Source organism: Neopsephotus bourkii, unplaced genomic scaffold (assembly GCF_033783945.1).
Source record: "Neopsephotus bourkii isolate Nb327-2 ecotype Australia unplaced genomic scaffold, CSIRO-AGI_Nbou_v1 NB_72, whole genome shotgun sequence".
NCBI lineage: Eukaryota > Metazoa > Chordata > Aves > Psittaciformes > Psittacidae > Neopsephotus > Neopsephotus bourkii.
In genome coordinates, this window is record NW_026900589.1 from 10,025 (window position 1) to 33,069 (window position 23,045).

General features: G+C 48.1%; 1 protein-coding gene across 14 annotated transcripts; it reads left to right on the forward strand.

Annotated features, from left to right (window-relative positions):
• The first annotated feature begins 30 nt into the window (after nt 1–30).
• Nucleotides 31–23,045, forward strand: EXOC7 (exocyst complex component 7). Of its 14 annotated transcripts, XM_061354381.1 has the most exons (22): nt 31–135; nt 912–977; nt 2,202–2,386; nt 3,016–3,121; nt 4,241–4,463; nt 5,712–5,879; nt 6,746–6,757; nt 11,570–11,662; nt 12,634–12,702; nt 14,009–14,154; nt 14,486–14,638; nt 15,320–15,418; nt 16,007–16,069; nt 16,369–16,435; nt 18,769–18,807; nt 19,823–19,888; nt 20,595–20,715; nt 21,116–21,211; nt 21,495–21,558; nt 22,099–22,140; nt 22,307–22,440; nt 22,809–23,045. In XM_061354381.1, the coding sequence occupies exons 1-22, from the start codon at nt 76–78 to the stop codon at nt 22,909–22,911; spliced, it is 2,175 nt and encodes a 724-aa protein (XP_061210365.1). In that variant the 5' UTR covers nt 31–75; the 3' UTR covers nt 22,912–23,045. The 14 variants fall into 14 exon arrangements, with proteins under 14 accessions (XP_061210365.1, XP_061210368.1, XP_061210420.1 ...); XM_061354384.1 differs by lacking the exon at nt 6,746–6,757; XM_061354395.1 differs by lacking the exons at nt 31–135; nt 18,769–18,807 and adding an exon at nt 187–303.

Here is a 23,045-nt window from a genome sequence, read left to right on the forward strand (position 1 = left end):
CAAGATGGCGGCCCGGCAGTGACAGGGGATAGGGGAGGTTGTGAGCAGCAGTAGCGGGTGGCGGAGCGCGGCAGGATGATCCCCACCGAGGAGGTGTCTGTCCGCATGAGGGAGATTGAGTACAAGCTCAAGCAGGTGGGACTGGCGCCCGGACGTGCTGCAAGCCCGGCTGCGGCCTGCGCCTGCGCTCGTAGCCCTCGCGCGTTGCTCAGGAGACGGACCTGAATGTGCCTACCGGGCCTGGGAGCGACCCGGGACCCCCTTAGAGCCTGGTCACCCCCTCCGGGCCTGGCAGGATCCCAGGTCTCCTTCAGCACCTAGGGCCCTGGTTGTCAGGGCTATCTCTGTCCCACCCTTTCGGCCTGTGGCAGCTCTCGTAACCTCTTGGAGCCTGTAGTGGCCTCTTGGAGCTCTCTCTTCAGGTCCTCAGATCCAGCCTGAGGCCAGCCCTTGCAGGCTTCTGTTCTTTCCCTATGCCTGGGCTTTGGTGTCTTGGAAACAGCCCTTGGTGGTTGCTTTGCATTGGCCACTTGAGTTCATGGCTGTGCGTGGGATTTGGGTGATGCCTGTGCAATCACTGTGTTGTGCTATGGCAGGGAAATGTGTGCTCTCAGTCGGTGTGCCTCTGTGGTAAAGGTATTAGTTTTATCTTGTGCTGTGACTTTAGTGTGCTAAGGCTCGTGGTATTGAAGGGAAACAAGTAATCCATAAAAACCTGGCTCATTTTGTTGTGCATCTCTCACCTTGGGTCAATTGCCCAGATTTCTATTAAGAGGTGGATGGCCTCAGCATCAGACCAAGCGTGGTTTGCTGCAGTGTTTGCCAGGACATGGAAAAACCTTCATGTGATGTTGAGTGACTTAAATGCTCAGTGTTCAGAATTGAAGAGTATTTTTTCATCTTACTGGCAGGAAGAATTAACTCTGTCCTTCATCAAAGATAGCCTTGAGAAGAGCGACCAGCTCACAAAGAACATGGTAAGTTGATCCTTGAAATTCAGCCCTAATGTTGGGCCTGGATTACTCTTTATTTGGAGAAACTGTGTTCAGGGCTGTCACTGTGCCCATCTGAGAGTGCAAAGTAATGAACCACTTGTTTTGTGTCTGTATTTTGCACCTCAGTGCCTGGGCAAAGGGGAGAACTGGTCATAGAATCATAGAGTGGTTTGGGTTGGAAAGGACCTTAAGATCATCCAGTTCCAACCCTCTGCCATGGGCAGGGACACCTCACACTAAACCATGTCACCCAAAGCTCTGCCTGTCCAACCTGGCCTTAAACACTGCCAGGAATGGAGCATTTACCACTTGCCACTTGATGAATGCTTCAGTCCTAAGCTTCTCTTCTGTTTAGATGAGGGCTCAAATGAGCTGTTGGCTTCGTCTCTTTATGGTCTGTCCTACTTGGGAGGAGGTATTAATAAACCTCAGAATAGTGTGTGCAACAGCATCATGTTGTTGCTTCATACGGTCAGATCTTGTTTGGAGTTTTATTTTGGGAGTGTTTGGGAGGTAGAAAGTAATTATTGTGCTCTCATGGCATGATAGCCCCCAGCTACTACACTATGTCCAGTTTTGGGCCATAAGAAGGTCATAAAGGCATCAGTAGAGAAGTGTGGAAAACATAACATAAGAGCGAATCTTGAAGGAGTTGCATTTTGGCCAACAAAAGATGACAGTAAGGCACCCTTTATGAGCTTACTATGGTTTAAAAGCAGTATCACAGTCCCTTTTAAGAAACAAATGTCTATGATGGATAAGAAGGTTTTTTCTCTCCTGGTACTGTGCCTTCATGTTATGCATCTCATGTGTGGGTCTCAGTGGTATGGGGAGAAGTGGCTGCTGGTTTATGTGGTTGTTCTTTTTACCTAGTGCAGCTCCAGGCTGTTCCTGTGGCTGTTCCTGCTGTCGTATGGACTTTTGCTCCCCCTTTAGGATGTCCTGAAAAGTTACCTTCATACTTTGCAAACATTTAATTTAAGATTGGCCCATCTCTATATGGCAGGTGATTTGTTTTGTAGTTATGAATTGAAATTAGGACACAGAGGGATTAAAGAGCCAACCTAAGGAGAAATCAATAGCAGAGCCCCAAAAGAGACAGTGGGACCTGAAGGTCCCTGATTGCCCCTGCTGTTAACTACTGCCCTACTATATGGATACATGTGGAAGGATGTCCTCAGCTGTCATTCTTTATTGGTGTTGTAGGTTGCTATCCTCTCCTCCTTTGAAAGTCGTTTGATGAAGCTGGAGAACTCCATCATCCCAGTTTATAAACAAACAGAGAACCTGCAGCGCTTGCAAGAGAATGTGGAGAAGACCCTGTCCTGCTTGGATCATGTCATCAGTTACTACCATGTGGCTAAAGACACAGAGAAGATCATAAAGGAAGGGTGAGTGGAGCAGCTAGATCTTGCTGGGGGGCTTCATCCTTTTGAACTTTCAGGATGGAGGTAGGGGAGCTGACTCCACACACTCATGAGAGGGTTCCTTGTACCCTTCCCACACACTTTCCCTAGCATCAGATCACAGTAAAGCTGCTTGGCTTGACCTTCAGCAATTCCCAGAGGGCAAAGTCTGCTCAGGCTGGGCACTGGTGTCTCTTCCAGGTTTAGCAGACATGCTGCTATATGAAATTCGTTAGCATTGGTGGCTTCTTTCCTCCAATGTTTTCCCAAAGGTTCTTCCTGCACTGCTGATGCTGTCACTGTATCCAGTTCTGGAGCCCACTTTCAGTCCTTTGGTGGGAGTTGTGATGGCCCCTCACTGGGGTGGTGGAAGGCAAGGCTGAGAGTTGTGTGCTGCTCAGTCATCAGTACCTCTGCACTTGCTGCATGGATGTTATATTCTGCTGTGCCATTGAGTGGAGGCAAAAGGGAATCCCATGATGATCTCCTGTGGAAGAAAAGGGAATTGAGATGTTCCTTATTGTTTTTATCCTGATTTTTGGTCTGATGCTTTCTTAATAACTACGTTCTTTTCTTCTTGGGGTATTAACTTTTATTTTTGGTTTTATTTTCAGCCCTACTGGGAGGCTGGAGGAATACTTGAATTGCATGGACAAAATCCAGAAGGCAGTGGAATACTTCCAGGACAACAATCCTGACAGCCCGGAGCTGAACCGTGTGGTAGGTCATGGGTTTGGAACCTCTCATGACTGAGATAGGGACAGGTGTAGCCCTGCTGCTCAGCCTTGTGCTGTGAGAGGCTCTCAGCCTTGCTGCTGGTGAAGAGGGTGTTTGGGCACAGCTGAAGAAATGATTATTTTGGGGTCTGATGAAGCCTGTTGACACTCGGCAGCATTTCTGCTTGTGGGGTTCTGCTCTCTATGCATTGCACCAGTAGGACTTCTGAAAGCATGTCACAGAATCCTAGAATGGTTTGGTTTGGAAGGGACATTAAGATCATCCAGTTCCAACCCCCTGCCACGGGCAGGGACACTTTCCACTAGAGCAGCTTGCTTCAAGCCCCTGTGTCCAACCTGGCCTTGAACACTGCCAGGGATGGGGCAGCCACAGCTTCTCTGGGCACCCTGTGCCAGCGCCTCAGCACCCTCACAGGGAAGAACTTTGTCCTTATACCTAACGTGAGCTTCCTCTGTTTCAGTTTGAACCCATCACCCCTTGTCCTATCACTGCAGTCCCTGATGAAGAGTCCCTCTTTGCATCCTTGTAGCCCCCTTCAGACACTGGAAGCTGCTCTGAGGTCTCCACACAACTTCTCCAGGCTGAGCAGCCCCAAGGAGGTGCTTCAGCCCCTGATCATCCTCGTGGCCTCCTCTGGACTTTCTTCAACAGCTTTGTGTCCTTCTTAAAACTTGCACATGTGGTGGAATTGATTTAACCTTTTCTTGAGTAGCTCGTCTTGGTCTTCCAACTACTTGAGCAGAATGGGAGATGTGTCTAAATCCAACTTGCAGACTAAGCAATTCCCAAGCAGTATTTTTTATTATTAGCTTTAAAAGTCTCTTACAGATGTTGCTAGAGTTTGAACCATGTGGTACTTGACAGCGGTCAGAAACACTGCAGGAAGAATGTTCTTATGCAGAAATAATACAGGGGAAGCTCGGGTTAGATATAAGGAAGGACTTCCCTGTGACGCATCCCTGCACTAGATTAGACTGGCAGGGGGTTGGAACTGGATGAGCTATAAGGACCCTTCCAACCCAAGCCAGTCTGTGATTTAAACATTCATGAGGGACTGATTACAGAATCTCTGTCCTGCTTTCTCCATCTGTTTTGTGCCAGAAATCCCTCTTTGAGAGGGGCAAGGAGTCCCTGGAGTCGGAGTTCCGCAGCCTAATGACACGACACACCAAGCCAGTGCCACCCATCCTCATCCTGGACCTCATCAGTGGGGATGATGACATGGAGCCCCAGGAAGAGGTGTTTCTGGAGCACCTCCCAGAGGGTGTCCTGCATGATATCATCCGCATTTCTGGATGGCTGGTGGAAAATGGCAGGAATCAAGGTTAGTGCTGCCTGGTGTTCCCTGGTAGTGGTGTATTGGGGAATGCTGTCCAGCTACTTACAATGTGTGGTTGAGACCAGAAGTAGGGTGTTGAGGGCTGTGTGTAGCACTGCACAGCTTGTCTTATAGGTCAGCCGTGAAGCCTCTGCTCAGGTGCTGCTGTGGTTAAGAAACCCCCAGGCACACTGCTGTTGGAAGCAGCACCAGCAAAACTAGTGGCTGCCTCAGTGGAACCTTTCAGGTGAGTAGTTCAGTCTTCTCTCAGTCACCTCAAGATTCCACTTTTTTACAGTGTTTGGAGTACAACTGAAGTGATGGCTTATTAGTTACAAAATGATCTCCTGGGGGATATGATGAGAGAAAGAGCTGGATAAATAAAGCACAATTTATCTTAGTGCCTGGTCTGTCCTGTAGCAGAAATCCATTTAACTCGCAACTGTAATGCCTCCTGATGGAGCTGCAGCTATCTAGTGCTCAGGTATTATTAATGTGCAAAACACTGGTCACTTATTCCCATCTGGGAACTATTTATGAACAGATTAAACGTGACCAGGGGCAGGGCGAAAGCAGCCCAAAGACTTACTTCAATCAGTACGTGCCTCTTTCGTGTTCCGCAGCATCGAAATATGCCTGCAGCTTTATACTCCTTCATTAACTTTTCCTTTGGAAGTGATTGACTTTGTGGAATTGTTACAGGAAAACCTGTATTTCATGTGCATGGAGCTCCTGGAATCACCCCCACCTCAGTCATTTACTTCAGAGTGGGGATTACTGTGCTTACCAAGTATGACAAACATCTTTAAAAGCTTCTTAAGGATTTGTCTGTGATCAAAGGCAATTCAAACACATATAGCATAATTTGTCAGTCACTTCGTGTTCTGCTTTTAAATGATGAACACCTCATTTAGTTCCTGAGCACCCTGAATCATGAGAAGTGTGTAAAGCCTCTTATCCTACAAACTGAGCCCTTCAGTTGACAGTGTCTTGCACAAATGTCTCCCATCAGTTTCACAGCTTATGTGCTCTTGTAGCAGTGCATAGACTTAATGTTGTGTGTGGTGGGAGGGCTGGAATGAATACTGTGAAGGAGGGAAGAAGTTAGTTTGGAGAGACTCTGAGGGAAAACCACTTCACACTTCCTTAGGGTCCCACATCAATGCTAATAAGCCCCCTTAGGAGCACAGAATGTTTCAGGAGAGGTTTGGTTTCACATTTGCTTATAACCTTGTTTCTACCTTGTCTCTGTAGATTTCATGACAGTTTACTTCCAAATCCGCTCGGTCCAACTTGACCGCTCCATCAAGGGGCTGAAAGATCATTTCCGTAAGAACAGCTCCTCCACAGGGGTTCCCTATTCCCCTGCCATCCAGAACAAAAGGAAGGACACTCCCACCAAGAAGCCAGTCAAGAGACCAGGTGAGTCCCTAAAGTAGGGGATCACTGCAGTGTGTATCCTCTTGGCTGGGTATGGAATGCCTTCCCTTTGAGAGGTAGCCTCTCTGTCTAAAATGTGGCCAGAACAGGAGCAGGGGTAAGATTTTGGAGGTGAGCACCTCTGCCCTGGGTTCAGCATTTTGATGACAGACATTTTCTGTCTTCTTGTCAAGTCCTCAGACCTGTTCTTTGGAGGAGAGTGGGGTCCTGTATACAGAGAGAGAAAAGGTCATTGCCTTAACAATGGAGATGAGTAAAAAGAGACCTCAGAGGGCTCTCAGAGACTTACAGTCTAAGAACACCTGTCCTCAGCCTTGGAATAGGCCTTATAGATTGTGCCATAGCAAAACACAAAACTCAGGTCTGATACAGGACATCACTTGAATCACTAGTTATGAATAAAGTAGTGCTGGGAAACCAAGAACCGGTCAGGAGCTGGGATGGGGTCTGGGGAGGTGTCTACAGAGATGAGATCTAGAGTTTTCTAAATTTTGGAAGGGCTGCTGAAATGTGCCATCTAGTGGGAGCCAGAAGGAGGGTAGCAAAAGCTAATGTGTGCTTCCCGCAGCAGCACAGTGAGGTTGGCCCTCTGTGTGTCACGGCACCCTATTTCCTCCTCTGTAATAATGATGAAAGTCAGGAAAGTCGATATTTATGTGGGTTTATACGGGCAATGCTCTCCCACCCACATATATTTTCCTGTGTTGTCCAAATACTCTTGCTGGGTTTCAGGAAAATAACAAGCATGTGGGTAGGGCCTGGGAACGGATGGGATGGGGAAAGGGAGGGAAAGGAATACCCATTTTAATTGTGTTGTGTTTATTTTTATAATCCTGATGTGAATGCAGTCCTCATCCCAGGTAATGTGTCTCTGTGTGTGTGCTGGCCCTGGGGCTCTTCACTTCTCTGTGTGGAGATGCTTTGCTGGCCCTCTTCTTGCTAAAGCAGAGGGTGTGCCTGGGATATTTGCAGAGGGACGTCTGGGGGAGGTTGGGACAGCTGCAGATCACCCCTCTGGTTGTTTAACATCAATCCGTTCCCTTGCTGCTGTGCCCTGGAGCTGTTCCTGAAAGCTGGAGTGGGAGTTGCAGGTGATGGATGCAGTCAGGCTGAGCTACAGTGGGGTTCCTCTTGCCAGCAGAGAACCACATGACCAGGGGATGTCTCTCTTGTTTTGCTCTGGAGTTTGGCATGTAGTTACTTGAGTGAAAATTTGCCATCGGTGTTTGGAGATGTGTAGAGGACAGTATCCTCCTGCTAAGGAGAACTGTGCTGCACATGGCAGAAACCAGTGTTTAAAATTGCTCCTAAGCATGGTGACAATCATTAGTGGCAGTAGCTCCTCCCCAACAGCATGCTTACCACAGGTAAAGACTGTTTCTGTGTGGTTCAGTAGCTCTCTCCTGGAAAGACGCCCCATGGGATATGTAGATGAGCTATTGGGCTGTGGGTGCTTCAGGCTTGGTTCACAGTGCTCAGTTAACACCTGATGCTAAAGAGATCTCTGGGTTTTGATTGCTGTGAGGTCAACATGGTCAGTAAATGTCTCTAAGCAGCCTGCCAAATGGTGACATCTCCCCTGTGCTCTGGGTAAACAGAGATGGAGGAGAGGGGTTTCATCATGGGCAGATGGAAATAAAACCAAGCACTAGGCTATTTTATGAGTCTCAGATCTTGGGTGCTCACATAGAGAGTACAGAAAGTACACACGTTTGAGAGCACAAGCATTTGTCCTTATGAACAGGAGTCCTCCAAAATGAATGCATTTGGGCAATGAATATTCCTTGTCATGATGAATGTCAGTGCTGTAGATTTACCAGGAGATTTTCACACCTTTTTGCCCAAATTTCATTGGAGTTTTTGAGGTAGGTCAGGTAGAAGGCAGAGAGCAGGTCTGGATGCGTTTAGAGAGCTGACAGTGACAGAAAGAACATTTCAAGTCATCTTTTGGGGTATTGTTCATCTCAAGAAAAAACTAGTGGCTAATTTGTCTCCAGTTTTCCATGAACAAGGACGGACTGTAGCTCAAGGCCAGGGGTGGTTAAACCTCATGCACCAGCCATCTCTTACAGCTACTAAATTGTACTTAAGTGAAATTAAACACTGGGGGAAAAAAACAGTCTTTGAGCAGAGAGTCACAGTTTTTTCTGCAGTCCAGTCAGCTTTCAAGGACAGCTCTTGAGGTCTTTATCCTCTCTGCACTGCACAGTGGCCCTCTTCATAGCAATATTTGTCTGGTGGGATTTGATTTCCCTGTTTTTAGCCTGTATTCAATCATGGAAGAACTGGTTTCCTGTACTGTTGCTTCAGTAAGCAAAGTCAAGTTCTGCCAATCTGGGTTTCAGACAAGGGGATTTTCTCATGGCTTCACTGAATGAGTTATTTCCTTATTCCTTAAGGAAGAATATCCCAGTGCACACCCCAGAGCATACTTTAACCTGTCGCAAGGGGAAAATAACAGACTAAATCTGATGTGCTATAACTTCTTTGCCCACAAAGCACAAGAGAGCCTACAGCTGAAGGGCAGGTGCCATATTAGGGACAGGGTAACAAGGCAGAGACATCCCCTCCCTGTTCCCCAGGTATTATTGCTGCATTATGGAGCACTTGTTCCATATCCATGTGTTGTTTCAGAGGGTCTTCATCCCTCTGTTGTGGTTTTATTTGTTGGTGTATCCTGTACTGTCTCCTGTTGTTACAGCAAGTAGTTGGAAACCTGGCTGCTGAAGATACTGGAGATGCTTCTAAAGCAGAGTTATCTCCTCTTAAATGAAACTTGCCAAGTCGAGTTGAATTCATGGAGCAATTTGTGGGCCTGGTTTTCAGTAGTTTGCTATTCAAAACGTCAGCAGTGTATTCAGATTCTCAAATCAGCCTCCTGCAAGCATATGCAGATCAAATACTGCTTCTTTGGGATGCCTGTAGACCCAATAATCTCTTCTTGGTTGGAGAGCAGCAGGTAGCTGGGAAGCTTTTCATTGCCAGGGAATGATAGGGCCAGAAGATGCCAGCCTGGCTGCCTGCAACAAACAGAGCAAGGTAGTTGGAAAACTGTGCCTCATGTATGCCCAAAACCTATTTTTAACAACTGGGCCACAGGAGCAAATATTTCAGATGGTTTTTGACTTTTGGGGGCTCTTTTTAAGCTATAGGGAGCCCTTTTCCAGTGTACCCAGGGCTCCCCTTTACGTAGGGCTCCAGTGTACCCAGCAGCGTGGTGCTACCTGAAAGCAGACTGTGGAGTCTTTGTGTGGCAGAATAAAGAGCTTCCCACTTCCCATATTGATCACTGCCTGGCTTGAATGTGATGTTTTCATTAGCACCTGAAGCACAGCCCCATTTGGTTTGGAACTGCTTAACAGCAAAAACCAATCATGGAACAAAAGCTTTGGCTTCCCCTAGAATCCATTAAAGCCTAATTACAGTGCAAAGAGAGAGGGATGGAGCAGCAGAGAAGGGATGCTCAGGAACAAACACAGGTAACTGTGTTATACAAACACCATAGCAGAGGTTTCAGCTCTCATCTGATAAGGAACTGTCAGGGGTGGGCTGTGGAGACATGCTCTACATACCTGTGAAATGAGAGCCTCTCTGCTTGTGTTTAATGCCAGTTTACCCTGGCATTAAGATGAAAGAACTGGTAGAGGAACAGTGCCTGGTTGAGCTGCTCTGCATCAGCTGGGCTGTGGGGACAGCAGTAAGAAAGAGCTTAGTACATATCTCCAGAGCTTGTTAAAACCCTGCTTGCTCAGAGGAGCTTCTTGTTGTGCCCAAGCTCTTAAGGTTTCTGCAAGTAGCTAAGACTAAAGTGGAAGTGTTGGGTGTGAAGAGCACTGGGAAGCTTGGAGGAAGAGGAACAGCCCTCTCATTTGATCATATGGCAGAAGGTAGGAGCAAATGCGTCAGCGCAGCAAGGGTGTAAAGTGTTCCCACCTCCCTGCTGTGTGCCTAGAAGGGAAAATATGGTTTATGGGTATGATGGTTTTTTTCTTTACTAAATGGTTGAGAACAGCCTAAACTGGGAGTAGAAAGATGTTTCCAGTGAAACATTACACTTTAGGAACCATGTGCTGTTGTTTAGCGAGTGCACCAGGTTAAGGCAGCTTGGTAGTTCAGTGGGAACTTCTCTCTCCTGTTCTCCCCCATCAGAGATGCACTGGGGGAAGTTTCAGTCCCCCTGCCCTATGTTATTTTATGAGATAAAGCTGTCCTGCACACCAGGATGCTGTTCTGCAGCAGTGTGTGCTTGGACTTCCCTTCAGGATAGTGGTCCTCAGTGCAGCCAGCACTGTTTCCAGGCTGCACTGTGGCTCGGTCACTGGCAGAAGCAGGGATTTTCTGCATGTTTGGAGGGTATATTTCTTCAAAATGGAAGAACAATTCTTAATTTTGGCAGCAGCACTTTTATTTCTTGGATCCTTCTTCATTTTCTCAGTTCTGTTGCATCTGGGTCTGCTATAGAAACTCCTTCCACCTTCCCAAAACTTTCTGTTCTCTGTTGTGCAGGCAACAGCGAAGCTCTGCTCCGAGAGGGTGTCCATGTGCTTGGGCTAATTGTAGCTTCTTGTATGAAGGACTAACCTTTGAATGTGGAACCATTGTCTTCAGTTGTCACATTAATGCTTTGTTTTGTGCTGTCTAGCTGCATAGCCAGCGCTGGCTTTTGCTCAGTTCTGTCTGGCTTTTGTGTATGTGAAGTATAAATCTTTTAACCCAGTGTTATGTTGTTGTTTTTTTTTTTTTTTCCCATGGTTTGAATTGATTTGCAATTCCTTAGAAGAGAAGTGGCTTTGGGGATTAGGGGGACTTAATGCCAGTTAGACATGGGTGGGCAGCATCCATTATTCTGGGATTCCTGGGATGGGAATTGCTCTCTCGAGCCCAGAGGTTGTCACCATTTTACTGCTTCCTGTAACACCAGAGATCATTCCTTGGCTGTGGAGATCATTGTCTTGGCTGTGGGGCTCCTGATGGGTCTGTATTGATTCTGCTCAGAAAATCCCCCTTGGAAAGGTACCTCTTGCTGTAGCTCTAACCAAGTGGCTGCCGCTGTGGCTCTGGGGAGCACACAACATGTTGCCAGACAGAAATTGTTGGTACTGCAAAGCCCTGCTTCCCAAGCTGAGGAAGAGCAATGACTTTGTATGCTTGGATGCAGAGTACCAGCTTAAACTCTTTACAGGGAAGGGTGCTTCAGTGCTTCCCTTCTCTGCTCCTGTTTTCTCCACCTCACTGAACTGATTGAGCACCCTCTGATTGAGGGAGTCTCTCTGTGTAAGGCCCTGGCACAGGGTGCCCAGAGAAGCTGTGGCTGCCCCATCCCTGGCAGTGTTCAAGGCCAGGTTGGACACAGGGGCTTAGAGCATCCTGCTGTAGTGGAAGGGGTCCCTGCCTGTGGCAGGATGAGCTTTAAGGTCCTTCCAACACAAACCAGTCCATGATGATTCTGTAACCCTGGCTGGAATTGGTGCTCCCACCCTCAAAGCAGGGAAGCAGACTGGAAATGCCATTGGATCTGCACACTTGGACATGAGCTTGGGGTTCACATTCCTGTACTGAGCTTTCTCATTGGTGACCAGGTGACTTGCTGGTGGAGGGCTGGTGGTCTGCGTTTGTTTTCTTTCACTCATTTTCTAGGTCTTCTTGTCTCTTCTCTCTGGCTCTGGTGACAGGCACGATCCGTAAGGCTCAGAACCTTCTGAAACAGTACTCTCAGCATGGTCTAGATGGGAAAAAGGGGGCCTCTAACCTCATTCCTATGGAAGGTAATCACAGCTCTAGCTACTTCACCCTTGACTTTCTGTGTATCAGCCTTGCTTTTTCAGGTGGGACTTCCATTACCCTAGTGCTTGGTGGCCAGCATTGGATAGGTTCAGGGCCAAATTGTTTATCTGAGTTCAGTCTCTGACTTACAAAGCCTCCATAAACATGAGCACAGGTGGAGAGGAATGTGACCTTAAAGCAATTGACCCACCAGAGGCACCTGGCTAATGGAAGCTCTGCTCTGATGACATCTGCTTGTGGTGTTTCTGTTCTCTCTTCTTTTTGCCTGGACTTTGACACATTCAGTTTCCTAGCGACCTTTCCAAACCTGATGCTGAAGTGTCAGACCACAGCCTAGCTCAATACATCATGTGTGAAGTTCACCTCAATTCATCTCTGTGAAGACCTACCTAAATAGTTGGCTTCCATATTCTGATCTCCTCTGCTTATAGAGGTTGGACCAGCTAAGGGGAAGAGGTGACTTGCTTCAAAGCATCTAAGACCTTTCTGCCCCCTGTTATGTATGCATCCAAAGTAGATCTCTTCAGCACCTACACTGTAGTCTACTAAATCCCAGATGGTGACTAACCTCACTCATTTGGGGGGGGGAAATCCTTGTGCTGAGCAGGAGATGGGCTTTGAGTTTGGATTTGTGATGATTGTGGGTACAAGTGGGACTTCTGGGGCTTGCTGTCCCATTCAGGACTTATGGCAGGAGGTTCAAGGGACTCCTGTGGCCCAGCGAATGGCTTGACTCACACTTTTCATCAGGTTTCAAAGGGTTGCTACTGCCGCATAGCCCAACAAAGGGATTTGGTCAGGTAGCATTCCTGGGACTGTAGGGCAAAATAAATGTCCATGAGCTCAAATAAGCCAAGCTTGAAGCAGCTTCCAGCCCGTGTGAGCATCCATCCATGCTGTAACCACCTGGATAAATTGCGCCTTCTGTTTGTGCCGGCTGCCATCTCACTAGGTCATGAGCATGACTTACGGGTTAAACACCTTTCCGATGCCCTGAGCGACAAGCATGGGCCGGCTGCTGGTAAGTACCATGTTGTCACTTCACACCAAGCTGGCTAACATCCCTTCTCTCCAGCATGTTCACAGTAGTTCTGTAGACAGTGGCTGTTCATGGGCAGTCTGGGAGCATGGGCCTTCTCTGGCTAAGAAGCTCTGGCTCTTCTCAGTAGAATTCGCTCCTACTAATCACACACCCCCCGAGCCCTCAAAAAGGGAACCCCGGCTTTATCCAAGCAAAAACTGGGAGCCACCATGCTGAGAGGCACTATTCTATAGCTAGCTACTGGCTTGTTTGGTGCTGCAGTGAAGCAGACAGGAAAGGGATCACCTGCAGCATGCAATGGTGAGTCACTCTCCACTGTAGGCACTCTGTAAAACCACACATTTGTGTGTCCCCTGCTGACCATAACTTTGAAAAGCTCAACCTGAAGGACCTGTCAGTGTAGGGAAGAATTTGTTCTGTGCCCATCAAAAGTTGCACATGTTGCTAGGAGAAACAGCAGCAGCAGCACCTATAGCTTACAGAAGGCTTCTCCATGTAATCTGTTTTGTAGGGGTTCCTGCAGGGGTCTGGGTGATGCAGGATGGTGTGTGTCACTCTGTGGCTGTCCTCATGACACATGCAGCTGGTGGTTGGCATGAGCTGGTGCTGGCCCTTGTATCATACCAGCACTTCTCATGCTTACCACTGAGGTTCTTTGGTGGATCTTGAAGACATTTGTATGCTAGGACTCAACTATTTGCATTTATATGCAGCTGTGTTTGAGATAGCTCACCCAGCTGTGCTGATAGTCCTGCTTCATGGGATCAAAATGTTCATCTGCCTGGTTTTTGTCTTGTTTCTGCCTGTGGGAAGACGCTGCCTTCCAGGACAGCTTTGATTTCCCAGAAACGGTGATGCAGAATGGCAGCTCTTCATCTGCATGATGGATGGAGATAAAGAACTCTAAAAATACCAGCAGAGATATTGAATAATTCACCTCAGACCTTCCCGAGTACTCTTGTGTTCAAGCCTTGATTTAATTTAGTCTGTATCCCAGAAGAGCTCCAATCTTGCCTTTTGCTATGAGGCTGGCAAGAGCTGATGGCTTGATGTGCCTGTTTCCTGACCTGCAGGTGACTCTGCATACCCTGCCGGAGGCATTCATAGCTTCCCATGCACAACCCCGGGGCAGTTTGGTGAGAAGATGACTGTAGTTCTCACACCAGGATGGGTGCAAAGCCAGAACCACCTTTTCCAGAAGAACCCTATGCAAACCAAGGCCTTGAGCAGAGCTGCTGAAGCTCAGGGTGGAGTTTGGTCTCTTAAAGCCCTCTTGCCCTTGCAGGGAGGGACGACGTCTTCGACATCGAGATCGATGCGTACATTCACTGTGTTAGTGCCTTTGTCAAATTAGCCCAGAGCGAGTACCAGCTCCTGACAGACATCGTCCCCGAGCACCACCAGAAGAAGACCTTTGATTCCCTCATCCAGGTCAGTTGAGCCTCTCTGCTCGGCTTCTCTTGTAAAAGGATGCACACAGTCTTTTTCCCCTTCCTCTTCATTGTGAGGATGTGGATTCCACGACCCACTGTGGGTGCCAGGAGCACCACCACTGCTTGTGTTGTCCTCCAGGACCTGCTGAGGGAACTGGGGCCTTCACAGACCCTGGAGAACATGTGCTCAGAGTCACTCACTGGGTACTACAAATGAGCCATCAGCTGGATTGGCATCCTTAACTAGGGCATCCTGCATGAAGCCCCTTGTGCTGCTTCCTTCTGACCCTGTCATGCTGCTTCCTTCTGGCCCTGTGGCTTTGTTGCAGGAGTCACTGGATAACTTGATCATGGAGGGGGATAACATTGTCTCAGCTGCCCGCAAAGCCATCATCCGACACGACTATTCAGCTGTGCTCACAATCTTCCCCATCCTTAAGCATCTGAAGCAGATGAAGCCAGAGTTTGACCAGGTCTTGCAGGTGAGTGTGACAGGATTGGAGAGGGTCCTGTGGCTTGGGATGTGTGGAGAACTTTCTGAAAGGGATTATCACAGTGGCTTTGAACAAAGCTGCTTCTGTCCTCCAGCATGGGCTTGTTTGTGACAGTGAACCATTAACTCAGCATCTCTCAGCAGCACCTCTTTTCAGTTCAAGTCATGACCCAGTGATGGACCATATACATGGTCCATTCTGCTGTGTACATGGCCTCTGAGGGGCTTCATCTCTGTTAGTGATGAGCTTAGTTTAGGCTGTACTTACTGATGCCTGGAAGATGGGCTGCTCTGAGGAGAGCCTGCTTGGACTGTGCCACAAGGTACTCCAGGTATCAAACATGGCATCTAGGTTTAGACAGGCTCCTTTCCATCTGCTTCCAGCTGGTGGCTGTGATGCACCACCCCCCTGTATCAGGCACAGCGTAAGAGGAGACACGAGAAGTGGCAAGTCCTGGTCACCACTGGGGTCACAGCATCCTCCCCTTCTGCCTAGCAGAAGGATGCAGGATTTCATGTGTTGTGGTGTTGATGGTGCTGTAAATATTCTCCTGGCACATGAGGACTTGAGAGTGAGATGCTGGGGTGGGGGATCAGGGTGGCTAGGTGCTGGATGACAGTTCAGATGCTGTTTGTTTAGCTTCTCTGATCTGTAATGAAACTATTGCAGGGAACTGCAGCAGGCACCAAGAACAAACTGCCAGGGCTGATCACTTCCATGGAGACAACTGGTGCAAAGGCACTGGAAGAGTTTGCAGACAACATTAAGGTAGGATTCTCCTCAGTGTTCCTTTTGGCAAGACCAGCAGGCTTGGAAAAGGTGTTTTCTGTGCAGAACCCCTCCTTTAGTTTTCAGCTTTCCATGAGACCTTGCAGTTTCTGAGTCTGAAGGAGGTGCTTGCTGGATCAGCTGCAAATACCCAAATGCTTGGTGCTGATTTCAAAGACAGAAGGTCTCTGCATAAGACCCTTTACAGGGTTACTACAAATAATCTGACATGAGTTTCCAGATGCAGGATTAATCTCAGAATTAATCCTATTTAAGAAGAAACTAAAACTGCTGACTTGGTAAGTTTTGGGGTACTCATGTTAAACTGGTCCCGTGTAAGCTGTGTTTGATGAGCACACTGCCTGTTAGGTGAGCTTGGTGGTCACATGCTGCCCAAATCCCTGTGGTTCTGAGCTACTGGTACGTTGGAGCTGTGGTTTCTGAGCACCAGGAGATGGCACTGTGAGAGCCAGCTCTGAGGGTGTTGAGAGAGGCTGGATGAACAAGCCTACAGCTCACTTGCAGCAGTTTTACTGTAGAGGCCCTGTTTCCTTACATGCTTACCTTGTGTCTGTCTTTCTTTCTTAGAATGATCCAGACAAGGAATACAATATGCCAAAAGATGGGACAGTTCATGAACTCACCAGCAATGTACGTGACGATGGTTTGAACCATACTGTGTGAAAAACAGCTTCTGATGGTATTTTAGAAAGAGCAGTAGGGAAATTTCTGAAGTTAAACTGTCTTGAAAGGGCAGTGAACTGGTTTCCATGGGGAGATCAGCCAGTTACTGATTGAGCAATGACATGACCGTGTGGGTAAAACCCAACAACTCAAAACAGTGTAGTGATTTGTTTCTTGAAGGCTCTTAAGTGTGGAAGACTTAACAGGAGAGCATTTAATAGGAGATGCAGTGTTGGTTGTTTGTAACTTCCCTCCGTTGCTTCCAGGCCATCCTTTTCCTCCAGCAATTGTTGGATTTCCAGGAGACAGCAGGTGCCATGCTGGCATCACAAGGTACAGACATGCATGGGGCTTGTTTGGGCATGCATTTCCTTCCCCAGATTGTCTGGACATCTTCCCTAAAAAGCTCAAACTTCATCGTGCCTGTGAGGTTGTTCTCCTGTCCTTCACCCTGTGGTTTGTCTTGTCCTCTGATATGCCATGACCATGTAGATAATTACCTGGAGGGGATGCAGAGAGTTTCCTTCCACACTTGCTGCTATCAGGTCATCTTGGGGTAGTGTTTATTGCTGATGTGTTCCATCACGAGAGGATGCCTCAGTCGTTTAGCTACAGATCTGACACTGGGCCGGTTCTCTGTGGTTGTACTGGAGTGAGGGTGGATGAACCATCTGGGCTGGCTTTAGTTAGGAGTGTGTTGATGAATTTCACCTTTCCTGCCAGATCCTCTGGTCAGAGCATAACAGCAGCAGCAAGAATATTCTCCTTGGAACCTAGCATGAGCAAGCTGGGACTCCTGAGCTATGTGTGTGTCTTGTGCCCTGGCAGAGAGATGAGTTGTAGCTCTGCTCTCCAGGATGCTAAAGAGACTTAATTCCAGAAAGGAATACATTGATCAGAAGCTGAGGGCAGCTGCCTCATGGAACAGGATGTTGCTGCTTAACAGCTAGAGCATAAGTCTGTGTTCTGTGCAGAGCAGAAGCTCCCTTATGAGCCCTTGGCCTAGGCAGAGCTCATGTTTTCATGTTTCCCTTGTAACAGAGCAGCTTGAGAGGTGGAGAACTGGAGATCTTGGAGGCACAGAGACCTGAGGAGGCACAGGCCACAGCCCAGTGTTTGGAGAGTGTTAGGGAGCCTGTTAGGAGCAGGGGAAGGAGGAAGCTTACAGCTGCCTCCAGACTTGTACCTGCAGTTCCTGCTTGGAAGATCCTGCCAGTTCTAAATCAACTCAAGCTGGGATGTGTCTGCTTCTTGCCACATCTCCTGTAACAACTGCCTTGTGCCCTCGGCACTTGTAAGCTCAGTGTGCTCAGAGCCTCCTTGACTTTCTCTCTTTACCCAAAGAGGTGATATGGGTTTTTTTCTGGAGAAACCCAACTGTTTCCCCTGTCCTTCCCTCAGTGGTGATGTCAGCATCATTATGTAAAGCCTTGACATGTTGTCATGCACTACAGCTCTGTCACAGGAGCTGATTCAGAGGGTACAATCGGCTTTTTTTATTCTCTGTACTGGTCATATCACAAAATGTGACACACAAGCCGTTTCCTTTTGAGTTGTGGCTGTCCTGTCACATCAGGTGTAGAGGGATCCTGCTGTATAGACAGTGAGACACACAGCTTTGTGCTCTGTTCAGTTATTAAAGCTTGAAGTCAGTGTAATTGTAGCAGCTCTGGTAACTTGGGCTGACACGCTCAGAGCCATGCAGGAAGTGACCCATAATCCATGTGCTGTCAATGGTGTTGTCTCTGGCTGCAGCCAGGCCTCAGGGACCATCTGCTGCAGTGGTGTTCTCCTGCAGAAACTGTGCTGTCACTTGCTCCAAAGCTATGCCCAACACAGGGCACCATACAGGCCAGAACTGTTCTCATTTTGAGTGACACTGGTTACTGATTATTAGTGAAGTTGTGGTCCCTGTCTGGCTGTGGACCTGGTGTCACCCTACACCAACCATCATCAGATCGGAGGTGATGTTAGTGAAGTTGGAGGGAGTTGCTTCTGGATCAGAGGCTTTGGGGTGGTGACTTGCCTTCAAGGCTTCACTCTGTGACAGCTTTCAGCTGCCAGCTCAGGTGTGGGTGCCTGGAGCTGGGTTTCATAACTCCCACAGTGATCCTGAGTGGTGAGAATTACAGGGTTTTATGTGATGTTTGCCTCGAGTGGTAGCAAAAGCAGAGTGATGGGTTAAATGTGTGCTGCCACTTCCTTCCTCTTGCCCGCTGAATGGTTCTGTAGGACCCTGTATGGTCATGGAGGGATGCTGAAGTGCAGAGTGAGGGTGAGAGGGCTTTGCTCAAGTTCTTGGGAAGGTTGTATGGCCTGTGCAGTTCATTTCTGGGACATTAAACTGCTGCTTGTGTGAGGGGAAGCTTTCCTTTGCCTTGAAAGTGTGTTTGAATCATTTGGAATGAGATGTGTTTCAACGACCATGCAAACAATGTTTCTGGCAGGGGAAGGAGGTTAAACTCTGCCTGTCCTCTGTGATCTCCACTCTGTGGCCTTGGAGGGAGTCCTGCTTGCTTTCCTGTGTAGCTGTCTGTGGCTGCTCTGTGTTAATATCTGCTTTGTTCTCCAAGAGATGCTGGTCTCTAACCTGTCTTTTTGCACTGTGCCTTTCTTTTTCTCTCTCCACCCTCCCCTTTTCTCTCTGCTCTGCCTAATCTTTGTAGTTCTTGGGGACACATACAATATTCCTTTAGATCCCAGAGGTAAGCAGACTTACCCCCGCCTCCCTGTTCCCATTGCCTCGGATGCTGGTGATGTATGTTAATGCTTTATCCTCCAGGAGTGGTAAATAAATGAACATGTAACTGAAAAGGGAAAAGGGGAGAGTAAGTAACTCTTGCCAGGGCTGGAAAGAATGGGGAGGGCTTGTCACCAGCAGACAATGAGGGATGCCACATGAGCTGCAACAGGCTAAAGACACTCTCATGGCACTGAATCCCTTTGGCACGAGTGCAAATTGGCCCAGCTGGGACCATGCTTTATCCCATGTGCATTTGGCTCCTTATTGTCCAACTCCCAGCAACAGGAGCCTCGAGACCTTTCCCATGGGGGCAGATGAACTCGGACCACCCCAGCTAGGCCTGGCTGTCAAAGTCTCTGGTGGGGGAGGAGGGGATAGTTACCCCACATGTCCCATGAGCAACTGAGGGCAGAAAGCCTTCTCTTATGCACAGAGGGACATGTGCCAGCCCAGAGTCATTGCTTATAAGGGCAGGCTCCCATGCTGATGCAGCCCCTCTTATACAGAGCCAAACAGCCCTGTCAGCAACCATGGGGATGGCTGAAACTTCCCAGAGCCCTTGTGCCTGTTCCAGTTCCTGTTGTGTGCCTGCTGTGAACAGCTCCAGCTCGATTGTGCTCCAATTGCCAGTTTCTAGTGCTTCCAAAGCCTTTCCAGGTGGTGGGGGAAGAATGGGGATCGTGTGCTTAATGACTCTATTTCTGATCGAGAGGATGTCCTCTGAGCACTAGGAAGGAAAGGAGAGGTTTTTGTGGGGGTGCTCAGCATCTCATGCAGATAAAAGGGGTGAGAGATGCAGAGCTCTTCCAGCCTTGTCCTGGATAATCAGCACTGAAGCAGAAAGCTTCCCACTGGCAATGGGAGCTCTGCACTAATTCCATAGCAACTTGGATGATGCTTGTTTGATTTAGAGGCAGGCTGATGACACATACCCCCTTCCCATGGTGTGATAACTGGCCTGAGACTTTGCTTTTCAGAGACCAGCTCTTCAGCTAGTAGTTACAGCTCGGAGTTCAGCAGGCGGCTGCTGAGCACCTACATCTGTGAGTACCCTGCACACCTTCCCAGTTCTGCCCTGTGACCTGTCCTTTGTGCTTGGGTGAAGAGCACAGGCTGTATCTCTAATGTCATGTGCTCTTTCCACGTTTGAGCTGGAGTCTGATGGGAGGGCTGGGGAAAAAAGGGTCAAACTGGGAGTTTCAGACTGATACAGTTAGTCAGGACAAAGCACAGAGCAGTAGCTCACTGTGCTGCAGAGCTTTTGTTGTCAGCTGCCTCAAATCATTTTCAGCCAGTACTTTGCACCTTCAACCCCACAGAGGCTCCCAGCTGCCAGATGGGCTCTGTAAAACCTTTATCCTGGGTTTAACAGTAAGATGGTGAGATGAACTCATGGTACTACCTCATAATGATCTGTTATAGTGGGGATCATATCCTTTGGCTTCTTTGAGATCAGAGCCTGCGTCGTGGTCAGGCAGTGTGTGATCCCCCCTAAATCATGGGATGTGCTCTGAACCCAGAACACGACTATTGCCAGTTGCAACAAAGGCACTAGTTTGCAGAGAGCTTTTCGTGGCTCCCTCAGGAAAGACCTTTGTAAGGCTCATAGGATTGTCCCCTTGCCTGCATGTGCAGCTGGGGCTGTGCTGTTCACCTTGCTGGGGTCCCCAGTGATGGTACAGTTTGAATTGCCAGTAATGAGAAGTTTCAGTGCAAAACCCTTTTGTTATCTGTTTTTCCCTCTTAAAGGCAAAGTGCTGGGCAACTTACAGCTTAACCTTCTCAGTAAATCCAAGGTTTATGAAGACCCAGCTTTGAGTGCCATTTTTCTGCACAACAACTACAACTACATTCTGAAATCTCTGGAAAAGTAAGTGTGGAGCTGGGTAAATCTCCCTGAAGTCCAGGCTGAATCTAAGCATGGTTTTGGAGCAGAGCTTTGCATCAAATGCATTTCCTTGCCAGCCTGTCTCATCTCTGCTCTTCCTTCCATTCTTAAAGTGCCCTTTTGAAAGCTTTGCGCTATGCTAAGCATCACATTACACAAGAGTAGGAGATAAAAGCATCAGAGATACCTTAGCTTGTAGGGAGTCTTTTGATCTTGGGAGGACTGAGGACACAGGTTTGGAAAGTAACTTCTCTCTCCCAGTTTGTGCATTTCAAAGTCCCTTTTATTGTAAAGGGCAGAAAAGAACTTGCTGATAGGGGGCTGAAGCACAGACCTGACAGCAGCTGCCTCAGATGCTTCCTCAGGTGTTCTGTCCTTTCAGATCTGAGCTGATCCAGTTGGTAGCTGTGACACAGAAGACAGCTGAGAGGTCTTACCGAGAGCTCATTGAGCAGCAGATCCAGACCTACCAGCGCAGGTCAGTCACATCCTCTGCTCTTCCCTAGCTTTGCTTAGTTTGGAGCTCCTTGGGAGCCAGTGCTGTTGGAGCGGTGGGAGAGATTGGTCTGAAGCTTGGTCTAAAGCCTAAACCAGGTATTTTGGTTTCCAGGCAATGAATCTGGCTTGGGAAGGGGTCCCTGTAGGAAGCTTTGGGGGGTGTATTGTCAGGGGTGGCCTTTAGGTCATGGGCAAGCCATAGATGTTCTGGTGAGGCAGGAGTGACTTCTCTTTGCTTCTGTCCTATCTCATTTTACATACAGCTGGCTGAAGGTGACAGACTACATCTTAGAGAGAAACCTGCCTGTCTTTCAACCAGGAGTGAAGGTGAGAGGATGGGCAAGGAGGGTTTTGAGATGATAGAAATGGGTGGAAACATCTTCTCTTTGTCATGTGAAACAATTCCCAGAAACCCACTTTATATCTCATGCCAGTACTGCTCTGCAGAGCAAATACTGTGCCTGGGATAAGATGGAGAGCAGCGCTGCCTTCTGCTTTGCCCCAGGTTCATACAGTTCTTTTAATCTCTGCCTCCATTCTTATATTTCCACCTGCACAGTTCCTTCTGTTTCAGAGCTGTGAAACTTTGAGACCTTCCCTTAGAAAGGGCTGGGTGCATAAAGAAACCTATTTTTATGTCTGTTCTAGCTGAAAATTACCCTTGTTAAACCTACTTCAGATGAAAGCCAGTTGCTGAATGTAGAGTGTGCTGCTCACTGCAGCTTTCTTTCCTCCCTGCTTTAGGAGAGGGAATTCAAGCCAAGTAAGTAGGATATTACTTAGGTTGGATGGGGAGTTGTGGGCAAACACTGGTGTTGGAAATTTACTTCTGGAGATGTAATAAAACCTTTTCCCTCCTTGTTGCAGCTCAAGGATAAGGAGAGGCAGATGATAAAGGAGCGCTTTAAGGTGAGGAGATTTTACATGGCCTGAGAACATCCCTTGGTGATGGGGATAGGCAGGCAGACCAGAGATCTGCCCGAGGAGGAGACCTGTCAGTGGAAAGGAAGAACATCAAGCTCGGTATGGAGATGGGGTTGCAGACAGGACACTCACTGAGTTTTACTTTGGACAGGGATTTAATGATGGGCTGGAGGAGCTATGTAAGATCCAGAAGGCCTGGGCAATTCCAGACATGGAGCAACGGGACAAAATCCGTCGGGCACAGAAAACCATTGTGAAAGAGACCTATGGTGCCTTCTTGAACAGGTGACAACATTGCAGCATTGTCCTCTCTTCTTTGGATTTAAGGAGGTCTTTAGGCGCTAGAGTAGCCTGAGCTGAGGCATTCTTCTGTTGTCCTGTCTTGGCTTCCCTACTAAAATATCCCCAAACTGAACTCTACTGATTCCTTGGTCAGGCTGAGTGCAGATGTTGTAGCGAGCACAAAGCTCTGACCCACCCTGAGCTCCTCATGTAAAACTCAGGAGACCCACTGTAACCAGATTACTTGCTCCCTACAAGATAACCTGCCAGTGTGGGATGTGCTGGTGTGGAGCTGATTTGTGGCACGGGAGGCACCAGTGGGTCTCTTCACTGTGTTCCATTTGTCACCTAGGGGTTGTCTTCCTTTGCAGATATGGCAACGTGCCCTTCACCAAGAACCCTGAGAAGTACATCAAATACCAGGTTGACCAGGTTGGGGAGATGATTGAGAAGTTGTTTGACACCTCAGCATGAATCTCTAGCTGTCATACACAAGGCAGCACACTCTCAGCAGCCTTTGGGACTCCCTTTGCTTCCCCCCTGCCCCATTGTGGTGGGCAGGTTGTTATACTTGTATTTATCAGATTTATAAACCTGTGGAAACACTC

Excerpts from the sequence above, each read along its gene's own strand:
- EXOC7 (XM_061354376.1), top strand. The coding sequence starts at position 226 with ATGTGCCTACCGGGCCTGGGAGCGACCCGGGACCCCCTTAGAGCCTGG. Across the intron at positions 3,122-4,240 it reads GCCCGGAGCTGAACCGTGTG|AAATCCCTCTTTGAGAGGGG; the intron begins GTAGGTCATGGG and ends GTTTTGTGCCAG. Across the intron at positions 21,212-21,494 it reads ATCCAGACCTACCAGCGCAG|CTGGCTGAAGGTGACAGACT; the intron begins GTCAGTCACATC and ends TTTTACATACAG.